Genomic DNA, 15380 nt, shown 5'->3' with positions numbered 1-15380 from the left:
GGAAACGTCATTATTCCGACCAATCACAACTCATCTGATTTCTGCAGGGGAAGTTCGAGAGAGTTTGATTGCAAAACACGCAGCAATTTCACAATAAAAAATTTACACATATGGCACGGGTTGCCTCAAAAATAAAGACCCTTTTAAATTTTTCAAACATATTTCAAAATTACAATTTTCTTCCAATTACATTAAGAAATATTTCTTGAAAGCCCAGAATGTCTTTTCTTCATGCTTCTTGAAATTAATTTAAATAATACACAACTTCTTCAAAATTCAATAATTCAATACATGAAATTTAAATACAAAAATCACTTAGAAAATAATTTTTGTGATGTTAATAATTTCTTGATCTGTTCAGAAAAATAAAATGGTAAAACAACATATTAAGCTACTCGATAACTGATCACCTTCAAAGTTCATGAGTCCCAAAGTTTGTTTTTTGAGGTCTCTTAAAATAAAAGGTAACTAGTTTACATTTCCAAACTCAATAATATAATTTTATGAAACACAATGTTTTTTTCCAGTTCTCCATCCCACCACAGGCAACAGAATTCAATTGTTTTTTGTTTTTTTTTGGATGTAGTCATCTTTATTTAGGATAACTGTGACGTTGCCCTTGTCTGCTTTAGTTACAACCAAGTTATTACTTTTTATTTTAGATTAATTATTAGTTTTTGGTGTGTACTGCTTTCTTTGTTTTCTTTGGTTTGTTTTTGATTTTCTCAATTTCATTTGCTACTAAGTGTCTTACAGTTTCTTTTTTGTTGTCAGGGTCTTTTGGGATAGCTGACTCAGTCTCTGTTATTAGCTGCTTTAGTGTGGCATTATTAAGCCTCTTGGAGCCAGGTGTTAGTGCGAGCACCTGCCCTTTAAATTGCCAAAGCCAATCAAGTCGGCCCTTAAAAATCCAGTCGGAAGTTGCCAGTATCAATTACATCAGCCAGCTTAAATTTCTATGATATACATAATTTTGTGGCAACTTATAGTGATGTACACACCTTTGTGACAACCTATAGTAAGGGGACTACAAGTTATTGTGTGTCTGACCTTGCTTTGGCAGTTCTAAGAGGGTGTTCTAGCTTTCACAAGAGTCGTTCCCTGTGTTTACAAATACAGTACCATTAACCGGTCAGTAAGAGCATGCTTCTTGCAGTGAGTGGATTTGTGACAGCAAAATGGCAAGTGGTTCACATGATACTTTTTCAGCAGGTATTTATGATGATAAATTAAGGCAGTATTTGGAACAATGCGAGGATTTATTGGATATTGAGAGAGAAAGTGCGAAAATGTTTTTCTCTTCCTAAAAACAAACGTTATCAACAACTATAATATCAACAATAAAACGTTTTTGATTCTTTATATCACTCTAAATCAGTCGCTTATTCTTTGTAGTCGATATGTAGAAAATTTCTTGCTGGTATTTGCCATACACCAGTAGATATACAAGAATTTTATAATGCATGTATTTCCACTAAAAACGGCCTGGCACTTTACAGTAGTAGAGTGGAGGCAGAACTCTGGCCTCTTCCAGCTGATGGTGAGCAGCAGACCAGATCGGCTCCTGGCTCCAAGAAGGTTAAGGTTTTGTTTGAGATTGTGTTTGTGACCTAGTTCTGATAGGTTGGTTTCATCTTGCATTAAAGGTGTGTCCGAAAATTTACTTTTGTCTTTCTTCGTTCTCTCTCCTTTCTGGTTGTAAAGACGGCGCACCGGTACTTGAAAGAATATAGTGTGATCAATCTTGGACATACATCAGAAGGAAATAAAATTTGGGTCAGTTATGTTGACGACATGGTAGTATTTTTAAATGGAGACCTCATTACTCCTGAATCACTTCTGGGTTGTTTAAATTTTCTTGACAGCAACATCAAATTCACTATGGAAAAAGAAAACGATAAACAGATGAACTTCTTGGACCTCACATTAACAAATAACAATAGGATAGATTTCAATACTTTTAGGAAATCCACACAGTCCATCACCTCCACCAACAAAAACTCCAACTACCCAGGAACTCACGCAGCTTACAACAGCTATATTAATAGATTATTTAAAATTTCCACAAGTAATGAAAACAAACTGAAAGAAATCAGAGTAGTAAAACAAATTGCTAAAGCAAACAGCTACAACCCAGAAATGATAGACAAAATTATACATAAAAAAGAAAATGAGGGAACAAAAGGAAAACAATGAGAGGAGAAAGGTAATCTTTGAACGTAGTCAATTTGTAACATTTACGCATTTTGGAAATCAAGCTTTCAAAATTGCTAATATATTTTAAGAAATTTCAACTCAAAACATCATTTTGAGCCAGAAATAAAATATCAGAACATACAGTGGAACCTTGATTCTCCATTTTTGGAGGGACTACAGAAAAAAAACGTACAACACGGGAAAACGGGAAATCCGGGAATGAATGAACCATCAACAATTTGGCTAAACATCACAAAAATGAAATAGGTATACTTATATAATCTTATAAACACCCCTAAACCAAACCAAACGACAGCCCAACGGGCCTTCCGCCTACCAAGCGACCGCCTTCGGTCCGAAGGCCTGCAGATTACGAGGTGACGGATGGTCAGTGAGACGAATCCTCTCGGCGGTTATTCCGGGCTCTCTAGACGGGGGGCCGCCATCTCACCATTCAACAGCTCCTGAATCAAAGGTAATCGTAGAATGAGTGAACCTGGAACCAGCCCTCATATCAAGGTAAAAATGCCTGACCTGGCTGGTAATCGAACCCGGGCCCTCCGGGTGAGAGGCAGGCAAGTTAGACCGCGGGGCTGGCTTCAAACATGAATTACCAGTACGCGACTTAAAAATCTCGGAACTTTACATTCAGTTTTACCGGGGAAACTTCGTCAGTTTCCTTTGAAAACTTCCTTCATTTCAGCGACTTTGATTAGCCAGAGCCAAACTCTTAGAAAAATCTAATACGGTACCCGTAACGACAAGCCAAACAACAATCGACCACAAGTAGTTTTTAATTCTCTATCTAATAAAATAAAGCACATTAGATACAAAAGCGCCCAACATGATGGCGAAATCCTCTTTTTTCGTCTTCCATTATAATTTGGTCACTGGTATACTGTTTGTAGTCAGTTTATGGAAATCTTGTACCACGTAAATTAGGCTTACATCAGCTTTTCAGGGTTATGTTGAACTTGAGAATATGGTTTTGAATGTAAGTACCGATCTTCAAGTTCTCAAATGCATTTAATTCAATTCTGCCTGTCACTAATCATAATCAAATTGGAAAGAGAAAAAATATCATTAACACTTCCGAAATTACGATTATTCGCGACCTTGAGCTCAGCTGAAAAGCGTGCTCGCTGTACAAGTCGGTACGAGTGCGATATGATACAAAGCTTTAAATGTAACATGCATAGATAAAACGACTGCGGTTTTCACAACATTTTAACACAAAAATGTGAAATTCCCAGTCTTATATTAGGGCGAAAACAGTAATAGGCAATCTCAAAACCTTCCATGGCTTTATGCATGTAAGGTGCAACATTTCGGCGATACACTCGAAAAGAGTAAAAAAATAAAATAAACATCTAACCCTGGACATAATCTAGACATTTTGCAAGCAGGCCTACGAACATTTGGCGAAATTCGTTTCGTGTTCAAGTAGAGCTGTCAAAGAAATGCACTCTGTTTCCTTCCAGTTGTTGTGGACACAGTCTGCTTTATGATTTCCACGGATTCTCTGAACAATACCACCGGAATGCGATGCTAAGATGGTCCCTTATGCAAGTTTGCTGCCGGTCGCTTTTCCAGTACAGTACTTCCTCAAATTACCGGTACCGCAATGACGAGATGTTTACACCAAGATCCATAAGTATGCCGTAGCCATCCTTTCGTGAGATACAGTTTCTTGAAAAACATGTGATCGAGGATTTAGCGTTGATGGGACTGAAATTTCTAGACGGTTGATCCAGGAAATCGTTTCTACAAGGAACGGATGATACAGGATTTTTACAACGTGATTTAATTAGGATGCTCACGGGACCACGTAATTTGAACGAATAATACGGGAAAACGTAGTTTCCAGGAACGTATACTCGAGGTTCTACTGTATATATAATGCACATAGTATCAACAAAAGAGATGTCTACACCAATTCGGGAGTAGATAGGCTTACTTGTGACAACTGCAAAATGTTGTATAGAGGAAGGACTGGGTGAGTCTTAAATCAAAGATATCAAGAACATTTCAAGGCAATAAAGTACAACAGATATTCAGCTTTTGCGGAACACATTTATGACAATAATCATAGCTTTTTAGGGATCGAAAAGAACATGAAATTAATTTTTAAAGGTAATTATGGATTTGAATTAAATACTCGCGAAAACATTGAGATATATTCTTGGTGCAGATAAGGGAACCTGATCAAATTGTAAATGAAACAGTCGCAAGCAACATTTTGTTTACAACCTTGAGGTGACGTAATATCATGTGCTTCCAGCGTGCCCCGTACTTAAAGCTGAACAATTGTTTAGTATTTGAGCAACAGCCTGAGCACTAGTATAAGCCAGCCCTTCCTGTGGTATGTCATACCTTTTACAACATCATTGTAAGGTTATATGTACTGTATTGTTTGCATACTTTTACACTTGTTTTTTCGTTTTCTTATTTTACTGTTGACTTCAACAGGGCTCCATTTTAACTTTTTTAAAAATTTTAATTCATTTTGTCAATACACTCATGTGGAATTAAATGTTTTAAATAATTTCAACAATGATGATGGACCTTAGAGTACAAAAACCGTTTTTGAATTACAATTAGTGTGCTGATATGACTGTATGTGATTAATTATAATAATAAGTACTATCACCAGCACTGTTACTAAGATGGTTTTGATATTTTACAATGATTACAATTCAGCCTGTGAAATCAAAGAAGCAAGAGTTCTCTCCTCATCAATCCCAACTGACAACTTTTTATCCCATAATAACATAGTGATCACACTTCACTTTCATTGCATCCATGCATAAATCAAGGATACTTATGTTTCATTTTATCTAATATTTACATTTCTTTCTTCGTTCTCTCTTCTTTCTGGTTGTAAAGATGGCACACCGGTACTTAAAAGAATATAGTGTGATCAATTTATCTTGAAACTTGGACTTGATGGTGGTAATAATTGTTTTAAGAGGAAGTACAACTTGGCAACCATCAACACTAATCAGAGAAAAAATGGAAGAGGTTCGAGAAGTGATCTGTAAAACGAAGATAAAGGCCACGAAGGACTTGGTACAAACTCACACTACCATTTACAATTTTACTATTACACCACACAACTGTTAAGCACATAATTGCAATTCTCAATACTCTTCTGGTTCTTCTCAATATGTAGGTGGAAATTTACGCTGCAGTTCATTCAAGTGAGAATCGCTCATTGATCAGCGAGTTCAATAAGTTGAATGTTAGTGTTCCTTGCCTTCACCCACAGAAGTAACATGGGAGGCACATGGAGTCATGTGTTTACTGGTTTATAATACAATAAAATTATTTTTGCAATGCTTTTAGCCAAATAAGTCTCAAGTGCAACTTATGACATTTAGCAGTCTTGTCATAGAATAAAGCTTGACACACCGAGCTCGATAGCTACAGTCGCTTAAGTGCGGCCAGTATCCAATATTCAGGAGATAGTGGGTTTGAGCCCTGAAGATGGTTTTTGGTGGTTTCCCATTTTCACACGAGGCAAATGCTGGGGCTGTACCTTAATTAACGCTATGGTCACTTCCTTCCCACTTCTAGCTTTTCCTGACCTATCATCGCCATAAGACCTATCTGTGTTGGTGCGACATAAAGCAACTTGATATAGATATTGATTCCCATAGGGAACATGAAATAATTGTCCTGAATGAGTAAATTTATAATACCAATATAATGGTCCGTTATTGGACATTATAAATTTTCCAGCTAACTCATTCTTGGTTGCCTGCATTTCGCCCTCGTGTGCTAAGTTGGGCTCATCAGTTGGTATTTAGCACACCTACCAAGACGCAAGGCTAGTGCATACCGTGGAGGCCACTGCATAAGCTACTTGAAGCCACCAGCAGTGCCAATGCACTATGAGAGCTATGCCTCACTTCCAAAAATTGATGCCTGCCTGGCCATCAGATGATATAGATGTTGATTCCCATAGAGAACATGAAATAATTGTCCTGAATGAGTAAATTTATAATACCAATATAATGGTCCGTTATTGGACATTATAAATTTTCCAGCTAACTCATTCTTGGTTGCCTGCGTTTCGCCCTCGTGTGCTAAGTTGGGTTCATCAGTTGGTACTTAGCACACCTACCAAGACACAAGGCTAGTGCATACCGTGGAGGTCACTGCATAGGCTACTTGAAGCCACCAGCAGTGCCAATGCACTATGAGAGCTATGTCTCACTTCCAAAAATTGATGCCTGCCTGGCCATCAGATGATATAGATGTTGATTCCCATAGGGAACATTTTTTGGAAGTGAGACATAGCTCTCATAGTGCATTGGCACTGCTGGTGGCTTCAAGTAGCCTATGCAGTGGCCTCCACGGTATGTACTAGCCTTGCGTCTTGGTAGGTGTGCTAAGTACCAACTGATGAACCCAACTTAGCACACGAGGGCGAAACGCAGGCAACCAAGAATGAGTTAGCTGGAAAATTTATAATGTCCAATAACGGACCATTATATTAGTATTATAAAGCAACTTGTAAAAATAAAAAAATAGCTTGACATTTCCGTAATGAAAACAAATACAAATCTGATTCAGATGGTTGGTATTTGTTTCTGTTCCCTAGCTTCATCAGATGGGGTGGGCTTGAACACTCACTGATGTGGAGATTGTCCTCACCTTTTTGTGTTTTTGTATTTCTCCTTCTTATGCTGACCTGCAATTGTCTTTGTTTGATTATGCATTCTTATTCATGCTTCTGTCCCTCTATATATTAATTGATTTGTCATTCGATGTTTTCTTTCCATGATTATTTTTCATATATTTTACTATATTCTATGTAATAAGTGTTTACTGTCTAGTGAACGAACTTGTTCTGTGGCAAAACAGCAACATGCTTGTAATCAGTTCTTATATCATACGATGTAGTCAAAATGTGTTAAATTTTCTCTATTCTGAATCAGAATATAGGACTATTTCTTTGTATTTCTATTTCCTTGAGTTTCCCCTCCTATGTACTAATTTATACTACTGCTAAAATTTTAATTTTAATATTCTTAAATTTTGTTTTTAGAATAAATAGTTAATAGAAATACTGTAGCAGTTCAAATGTAAATATCTGTCTGTTATTTTCAGAATGAATATGAAAGTTTTACTCCATCATGCACCAACAGATGAAGACATTTCAAATCTCCTTAAGGAGTTCACAGTGGACTTCCTGCTCAAAGGCTACGGCTGCCTTGTGCATGAACTTCACTCCCAACTTCTGAGCAACTCAGTTGATATGCAGGTGGACACCTCACACTTCTTCTGGCTAGTCACCTATTTCCTCAAGTTTGCTACTCAGTTGGAGATTGAGCTGGAACACATAAGGTAAATGAAAAATGGTTTCTGAGAATTAACAGTTCTTTGGTGTTTGATGCTGAACAAAGTAGATGCTGAGAGACAGTTCTTGTGTGCTCTAATGAAGCAGAGTTTTCTCTGATGTTAAGCTAAGAATCAGCACTTCTTGAGATGAGTAGTTCTGGTTTGAGTAGGATGGAATCAAAGAAATATATCCATGACCCAGAAGCCATACATGAATCTAATAATAGTATTTAACATATCACTTGTCTTTTTTCTAAAACAATTGAGGAGAAAGAGACCTAAACATTTATATGCAACAAGCAGATACCATATTAAAGATATAATGTAATATTTATATATCATCATCATCCATTTCCTTTGTTCATCTCCTGCTGGGTTGGAATGTTTATCACACATTTCCATCTTCCTCTATCCAATCACCATTGTTCTTCGTGAACTGTGTTCCATTCCAGAATTCTTATAATTAAACTATTCTTGATTATTTTCAGTAGCCTTAGTCTGGGTCTTCCTCTTTCCCCCCCTCCTTCCAACTGGGTCTCCATCATTTGGTTCATTTGCTTTGGTATCTTTCCATCTTCCATCCTCTTTTAACATGTCCAAACCATCTAAGTTTACTGCTCTTCATTCTATCATAAAGCTTTTCAACTCTGATTACCTTTCTGATGCCCTCATATCTTACTCTGTCGTTTCTTGTCTTTAAATCATTTTTCTTAAAAATTCATTTCACTGGCCCGGATTTTATTCTCCTGTGTTTTTGTCAGTGTCCTGGTTTCTGCCTCATATGTCAGTATTAAGAGTACGGTAGTATATCTTATACATCACCGCCTTATACTTCATTGGTACTTCTTTCCTCCACACCAGGTATCTCACACTCTGGTAGAATACATTTCCCATTTGAATCCTCTTACTGATCTCAATGTCAAGTCCTGCATTCTATATCATTTTGCTTCCCAAGTACTTGAAGCTCTCCACAATTTCAAGGTTTTGGTTTTGTCCCTTTCTTTTTAGAATTCCTTTCCTTTCTTTTTTCTCCTCTAGTATGTACTATAAATAAATACTTCATCACTAAGAGAAACATGGTCAGCAGATGAGCAATGATTTTAGTGTGGTTTGTTTTGCCGCGTACCACCATATATCGGCTTTATATTTTGTGTACCTTCTCATTAATAATGAATAATGATGAAAAATTTTTATTCATGATTTCAGCCCAGTTCTCTGTTTTGACATCATTTCCTACCTCATTTATGAAGGAGTAAGCCTATGTGAAGAACTGGAGTTATCAATACTTCGAAAAGATAGTGATGTGACTCCTTGTTTACGAAGAATGCACCTGGTGAGAACATCATTACTTATTCTTCATTGACCTTGTTTTTTTCAAATCTAGCTTCATCTTCTTCTTCATTTTTTAAACTTTGGTTGTTGAAAGTGATAAACTTATAACTGAGAATTAATTTGAATGAAGAAGTAAACTCTAGCTCCTTGAGTGAGGGATCAGAGTAGTAGCCTTTTTTTCAGGGGAGCCTGGGTTTCATTCTCAGCCAGGCCAGGGATTTCAGCCATGATAGGTGGCTTGGGATATGGGTGTTTGTGTTTGTTTTAATGATTAATTAATTTTATTGGTTTCACGTTCCACTAACTACTTCTTTTAATGGTTTTTGGAGAAGGCGAGGTGCCAGAATTTAGTCCCATAGGAGATCTTTCACATGCCAATAAATCTACAGACATGAGGCAGATGTATTTGAGCATCTTCAAATAGGCCCGGACTGAACCAGGATCGAACCTGCCAAGTTGGGGTCAGAAAGCCAGTGCCTCAACCATCTGATCCCAGCTGTTTGTTTTTATATATATATCTTAATTTACCTACAATATATCACATTATCAACTACCACAGAAACACACAATAAAGAATACATTCATCTTTATAGGGTTGACATCAGGGAAGGCATCAAGCCATAAAGGTGGGCTTAATCCACAGGTAGTACCAACACCATGTACCTGAGAGAAGGCCAGAAAGTAGAAGTAGTACAGGGAGAGGCAGCAAAAAGTTACTGGCATTTAAATCAGTGCTGCCATGCAGGTGGACTGGGAAAATGCTTGGACAAAGCTTGTTTCTACCGTACAGGGAATTATGATGGAGATATTCATGATCATTGCATACACAAATTTTCAGATATCTTCAAAAACATTAATTCTATATTTATTTGCTTCCCTCAATTATGGGCTGCCTCATTGAACAAAGTGTAATGTTTGTATTTATTTATTTATTTATTTATTTATTTATTTATTTATTTACAGAGTTTATGCCCACATTGGAGCACTTAAATCAGACTACAACAAATTTGTCTTCCTTTTCTTCTCCCAAAAAGTCTTGAGTCTGGCTGACCTGGCTGCCCTCTCCGCATCCGTTATAACATATTGTTTCCTCTGTACAGTGGTCAGAGGAAGCCTGATGCATTTATTCTTCAAAATACTTTTCTCGCCTCTGCTTTCTATGGTTTGCATGGGAATATTCAACTCCTCCAAATCACTTTGGACTTCTTTAAACCAATTGTTTTTTTGATTTATTATTCCAAAAGTAATTAAATAATTGTTTTAAAACTCTGTTATCACTTAGTCGAAATATATGACAAAAAAAGGAAATTCTTCTTTTTCTCATCATGTCTGTGATGGACTCACTTTCCTGATAGATAACCTCATTCGGCAACAATCTCCACTGTCCATCCACCTGATGTTTCTTGTTTATGATCGTCCGAGTATCCTTCAATCAACTCGTTGTAAGTGTTCTGTTGTTTATAGTATTGAGTTTAAATAATGTTTCACAAGCATAAGTTGCTTCTGGTTTAATAACAGAGTTACAATGCCTAAATTTAGTATTAATCGAAAGACATTTCTTTTTGTATGTAGGCCAAGTTATCCATTGTGCCTGCTTCAATTTATATATTCTGCTCACTATTGATGGTTTTTCATTGCAATTCCAAGTGAGATTTTCACCCAAATATTTAAATGTACTTACAATTTCAATTCGTTTATTATTATTTAATAATAGCTCTGAATTTAAAGTTCTGAAAGTAGGCATTATTTTTGTTTTATCATACGAAATTTGCAATCCAACTTTTTTCACTACATTTGCAAGTTCTTCCAATTGAACTTTAACCTCTTCGAAACCATTTGCCAGTATCGCAAGATCATCCACGAATGCCAAGCAATTTAGTTTGATATTTTTTCCAATTTTGACTTTTGGAGGACATACCTTAGTCCACTCTCGCATGACCTTTTCCAATACACAATTGAACAATAATGGCGAAAGTCCATCTCCCTGGCGGAGGCCTGTTGTAATTGCAAATGATTTAGATAACTCATTTCTGAATCTCACTTTAGATTGAGTATTCTTAAGAGTCATACCAATCAGGCTAATAAGTTTGGAATGTAGACCAAATTCCTGAAGGACATTCAACAGTGATTCACGATGTATACTACCATACGCCTTTTGAAAATCAACAAACGTAATAACTAAATTTTTGTTTCTAGATCTATGATGTTTCATAATCCATTTTAAACTGATGATTTGGTCAGGGCAGCTTCTTCCTGGACGAAATCCACCTTGATATTCCCCTAGTTCACAGTCAAGATGTCCCTGTATTCTGTTATAGATAATCTTAGATAAAATCTTATATGTAATATCCAATAATGATACTCCCCGATAATTATTTGGATCAGATCTATCGCCCTTTTTATGCAATGGTTGAATTATTGCCGTATTCCACTCTTCAGGCATTGTAGCAGTATTCCAAATATCTACAAGATGTTTATGTAGATTCTGAACGGTTTGGTCATTAGCATTCTTCCATACCTCTGCGATGATTTGGTTCTCTCCCGGTGCTTTATAATTTTTAAGGGAATCAATTGCTGCTCGTACTTCATTATAAACGGGCGGTGTAACCTTTTCTAAAGGTATCCTATTTTTTGGATGTGTGTCATATTGCAGATATTCTGAAGGTTCCTCACTGTTAAGTAAGTTCTCAAAGTATCTAGCTAAAATATATATAATATAAATGAAAATGAAATACCACAATTTAAACGTACATCCACAAATCAATCTTTTCACTAGCAAGCGAAGTACGAATTAGACTGGGCATACAAAGCACTGCAATAGACTGGTACCACTCGGCAAAACCTGCTGTTATTGTCAGCTGTAAGCATGATTATACAGCGTTTCCAGATGGCTGCAAGAAATTGCATTAATAAATGAATCTGGAAAAATTTAAAGCAACATTTCTCCTAACATATAGAGTTTATTAGTGCATGTGCATAAAAGGATGTATAAAAAAGCATAACAACAGATTTTAAAGAAATGTGACATGATGTGGAAAAATTAACATTGGATCCTGATTCACGATTCAAAAGTCATCTAGAAAACAATGCAGGATGGCAGCAATGAAACAATCACAGATCAGGGATATAAATAAACAGATAGACTAAAATCAATTCTGCCATTCAAGAATACGACTGTCCTTGGATATAGAAAATTTCAGGGATATAAATAAACAGATAGATTAGAATCAATTCTGCCATTCAAGAATATATCTGTTCTTGGATACAGAAAATTTTCTATCAGTGCAATCCAAAGATAATCTGTTATTGACTGCTCATTCTTTTTGTAATTTTTATACAGGTTCAAACAAACACACTAATTGAGATCGTTTGGTCTTGTCTTACAAGTATACACCAGGAATTTATTGCAATTTTTGTGTACATAATTTACTGAAACATTCTGAGTACATTGATTTCAGAAAACAGAGGTTTTATTGGATAATCAATAGCATTCTTTCAGAGATAGATGAGGTTCGCTTCTGAGGCAGGGAAGCAATGTCTTCATGAAACATGAGGTTTCGCTGCAGTTTAACTAGTTTCACACAGTACAAAACCAAAAAAATAATATGTCTAGTCTTAAAATCTATTTTGGCTTACACTTTATGTTTAAATGTTCTTGTTTCCTTCCAGGTTGTTACAGCGATTCGAGAGTTCATCCAGGCTGTAGAGACATATAAGAAACTGACGCACTTAAGTCAGCAAGATCGAGACCATCTGCTGCGACTTCAGTGTAAGTTGTTCTACTATTGAAATTATAGCTATCTGCTCTGTACCTGCCATTGACAGGTTAGTTTTTTAATTGCAGTAGTAATGTTATCTAAGGGATATGAGTAGCAACTGAACAACTAATAACAATAATCATAAATTTTAGGGGCTTAGGATATTGTAAGCCATTACATTCTTTTTCTTCTGGCCTGGTGATATTAGGACATTTGAGGCACAGGTTCTCACAGATATATGATTCCTTTTTTCCCTCATTCTTCACAATTTTCTCCTCATTTTGATAGTCATCTTAATTAACTTCTCGATTGACAGACGTTAAAGACCACACGGTTTTGCAGCTTATAAAACAACCACTAAGATCTAGAAGAAAGAAACAGAGTTAGAAATGGCTGCAGAAGTAAGGAGAAATTGAAGGAACTTACTAGGAAATTGAATCTAGCAAAGAAGTCAGCTAAGGATAACATAAAGGCAAGCATAAGAACAGGGGGAGTGTATATGTGAGGATCTTCAAAAGGCAGAAGTATTCAGTCAGCAGTATGTAAAGATTGTTGGTTACAAGGATAATGTCCAGATAGAGGAGGTGACTAATCCTAAAGAAGTACTAAAATTTACCTATGATAACAATGACATTTACAATAGGATACAAAAGTTAAAAACTAGAAAAGCAGCTGGAATTGATAAGATTTCTGGGGATATACTAAAGATAAGAAGATGTACAATATTATAGGGAAGGATCCACCTTTCAATACTCCGTAGTAAGTTGAACATCTTCTTATTTCTCTATTCAATACGGAACAATCATGAAGTTTTTAACTTTAAATGATATACTAAAGATGTTGGGTTGGGATATGGTACCATATCTGAAGAACTAATTTGATTATTGATTGCATGAAGGAGCTATACCAAATAAATGGAAAGTTGCTATGGTAGCCCCTGTGTTCAAAGGAAAGGGTGATAGAAATTTTTTTTTCCCTTGCTATTTGTTTTACGTCATACTGACACAGATAGGTCTTATGGCAACGATGGGATAGGCCTAGGAATGGGAAGGAAGCAGCCATGGCCTTAATTAAGGTACAGCCCCAGCATTTACCTGGTGTGAGAATGGGAAACCACGAAAAACCATCTTCAGGGCTGCCAACAGTGGGGTTCGAACCCACTATCTCCCGGATGCAAGCTCACAGCTGTGCACCCTTAACCGCATGGCCAAATCGTCCGGTAGGTGATAGACATAAAGCTGAAAATTACAGGCCAGTCAGTTTGACATGCATTGCATGTAAGCATTGGGAAAGCATTCTTTCTGATTATATTGAGGAAAAACAACATTATGTGTATGTTCATTTATTTCTTCAACTAACCTTTCCATAACTGATTTACATCTTTACAGACGAAAGGGTAAGTGTTTATACATTCTCCATTTTTTCTTTTTAAACCCAAATTCTTTTCAAAAATATCTTTCCTAAGCATTCACTTTCCTCTGGTTACAGACTTTACACCAAAAAGCTCTAATCAACGTCGATATACCTTCGACTTTCACTCCTTCAAGCAAGATAAATACAACTACAGACAGCCGAATATCTTTCCTTACTCCCACAACTACTTAAAGAAGACTGTTATCTTATCTTAACACATTCGACTTTCACTCCTTCAAACCAGTTAAATACGACTATAATCTGCTGAACAGCTACTTAAAGAAGACTGTAAGAAGACTGTTGTCTTATCTTAACATACAAAATTAACATCTTTAACAGTCTATCAGCTTTATTTTTTCTTATCCCCCAATAGGAGTACTTATTCAAGAAAACACATTTCTACTTCATTATAAAGGTTGAGCTGTTTATTGCTCTACCCTCAACAGGTTTTGGGCACATTGACTCAGCACTCTGGAGAGTGTAATCTTGTGAACTTGTGACATGCAGCTTGATACTACGATTTTTACCAAGGGCATTCTAATAATTTTATGTTAGACAAACACCTATATTGAAATCCTCCTTTTATGATTTGTAAGAACAATCAGGATCCTGATTATTCACTTTTCAGGTTTGAGTTTGAGGCTGATGATGGGTGAAACATGTCCCTTGTAACTTTTTATGATAAGATTTAATTTACTAGATCTTTTTGTATTGAATAGGTGGATATTAAAAGTAACACTAGTAACATACTTTATTTACGTACATTTCATTACGGACCTAACATGAGAATTATAACGTGTAATGAGTGGTATGTTCCGAGCTGTCAGACGAGAGATGGCGTGGATTAACATTAGTAGACAAATAAGTTTGAGTGGTGTTTAAAAGTAGGAAAGATCACAATATGAAGATAAAGTTGGATTTCAAGAGGACAAATTGGGGCAAATATTTGTTTATACGAAGGGGAGTTAGAGATTGGAATACCTTACTAAGGGGGATGTTCAATAAATTTCCAATTTCTTTGAAATCATTCAAGAAAAGATTAGGAAAACAACAGATAGAGAATCTGTCACCTGGGTGACTGCCCTAAATACAGATCAGAAGTGATTGATTGATACCACCACCATCGCAAGTTAGTTTGTTACCATGGCAAATTTGTTCAGCAAGAAGCTATACTTTTCATTGACGATTCAGTGAATATATGCTGAAAGTTTTTCAGCCTGTTGAGCACTAATTATAATATCTTTTACACTATAATTTACCTGTAAAATGAAATGAAATGAAATGAAATGTCGTATGGCTTTTAGTGCCAGGATATCCCAGGACGGGTTCGGCTTG

At 36.2% G+C, this 15380-nt stretch overlaps 1 protein-coding gene across 2 annotated transcripts in view; it reads left to right on the top strand.

Annotated features, from left to right (window-relative positions):
* Positions 1–15380, top strand: part of tim (timeless) — a 275654-nt gene that overhangs the window by 184023 nt on the left and 76251 nt on the right. For both annotated transcript variants that reach the window (XM_067151261.2, XM_068228504.1), the window contains exons 14-16: positions 7312–7548; positions 8749–8875; positions 12544–12643. In XM_067151261.2, the coding sequence (XP_067007362.2) occupies positions 7312–7548; positions 8749–8875; positions 12544–12643 (464 nt within the window). The remainder of the gene's footprint in view (positions 1–7311; positions 7549–8748; positions 8876–12543; positions 12644–15380) is intronic.

The sequence above is a fragment of the Anabrus simplex genome, chromosome 7 (genome assembly GCF_040414725.1).
Source record: "Anabrus simplex isolate iqAnaSimp1 chromosome 7, ASM4041472v1, whole genome shotgun sequence".
Classification (NCBI taxonomy): Eukaryota; Metazoa; Arthropoda; class Insecta; order Orthoptera; family Tettigoniidae; genus Anabrus; species Anabrus simplex.
This window is presented reverse-complemented; position numbering and strand designations above follow the sequence as displayed.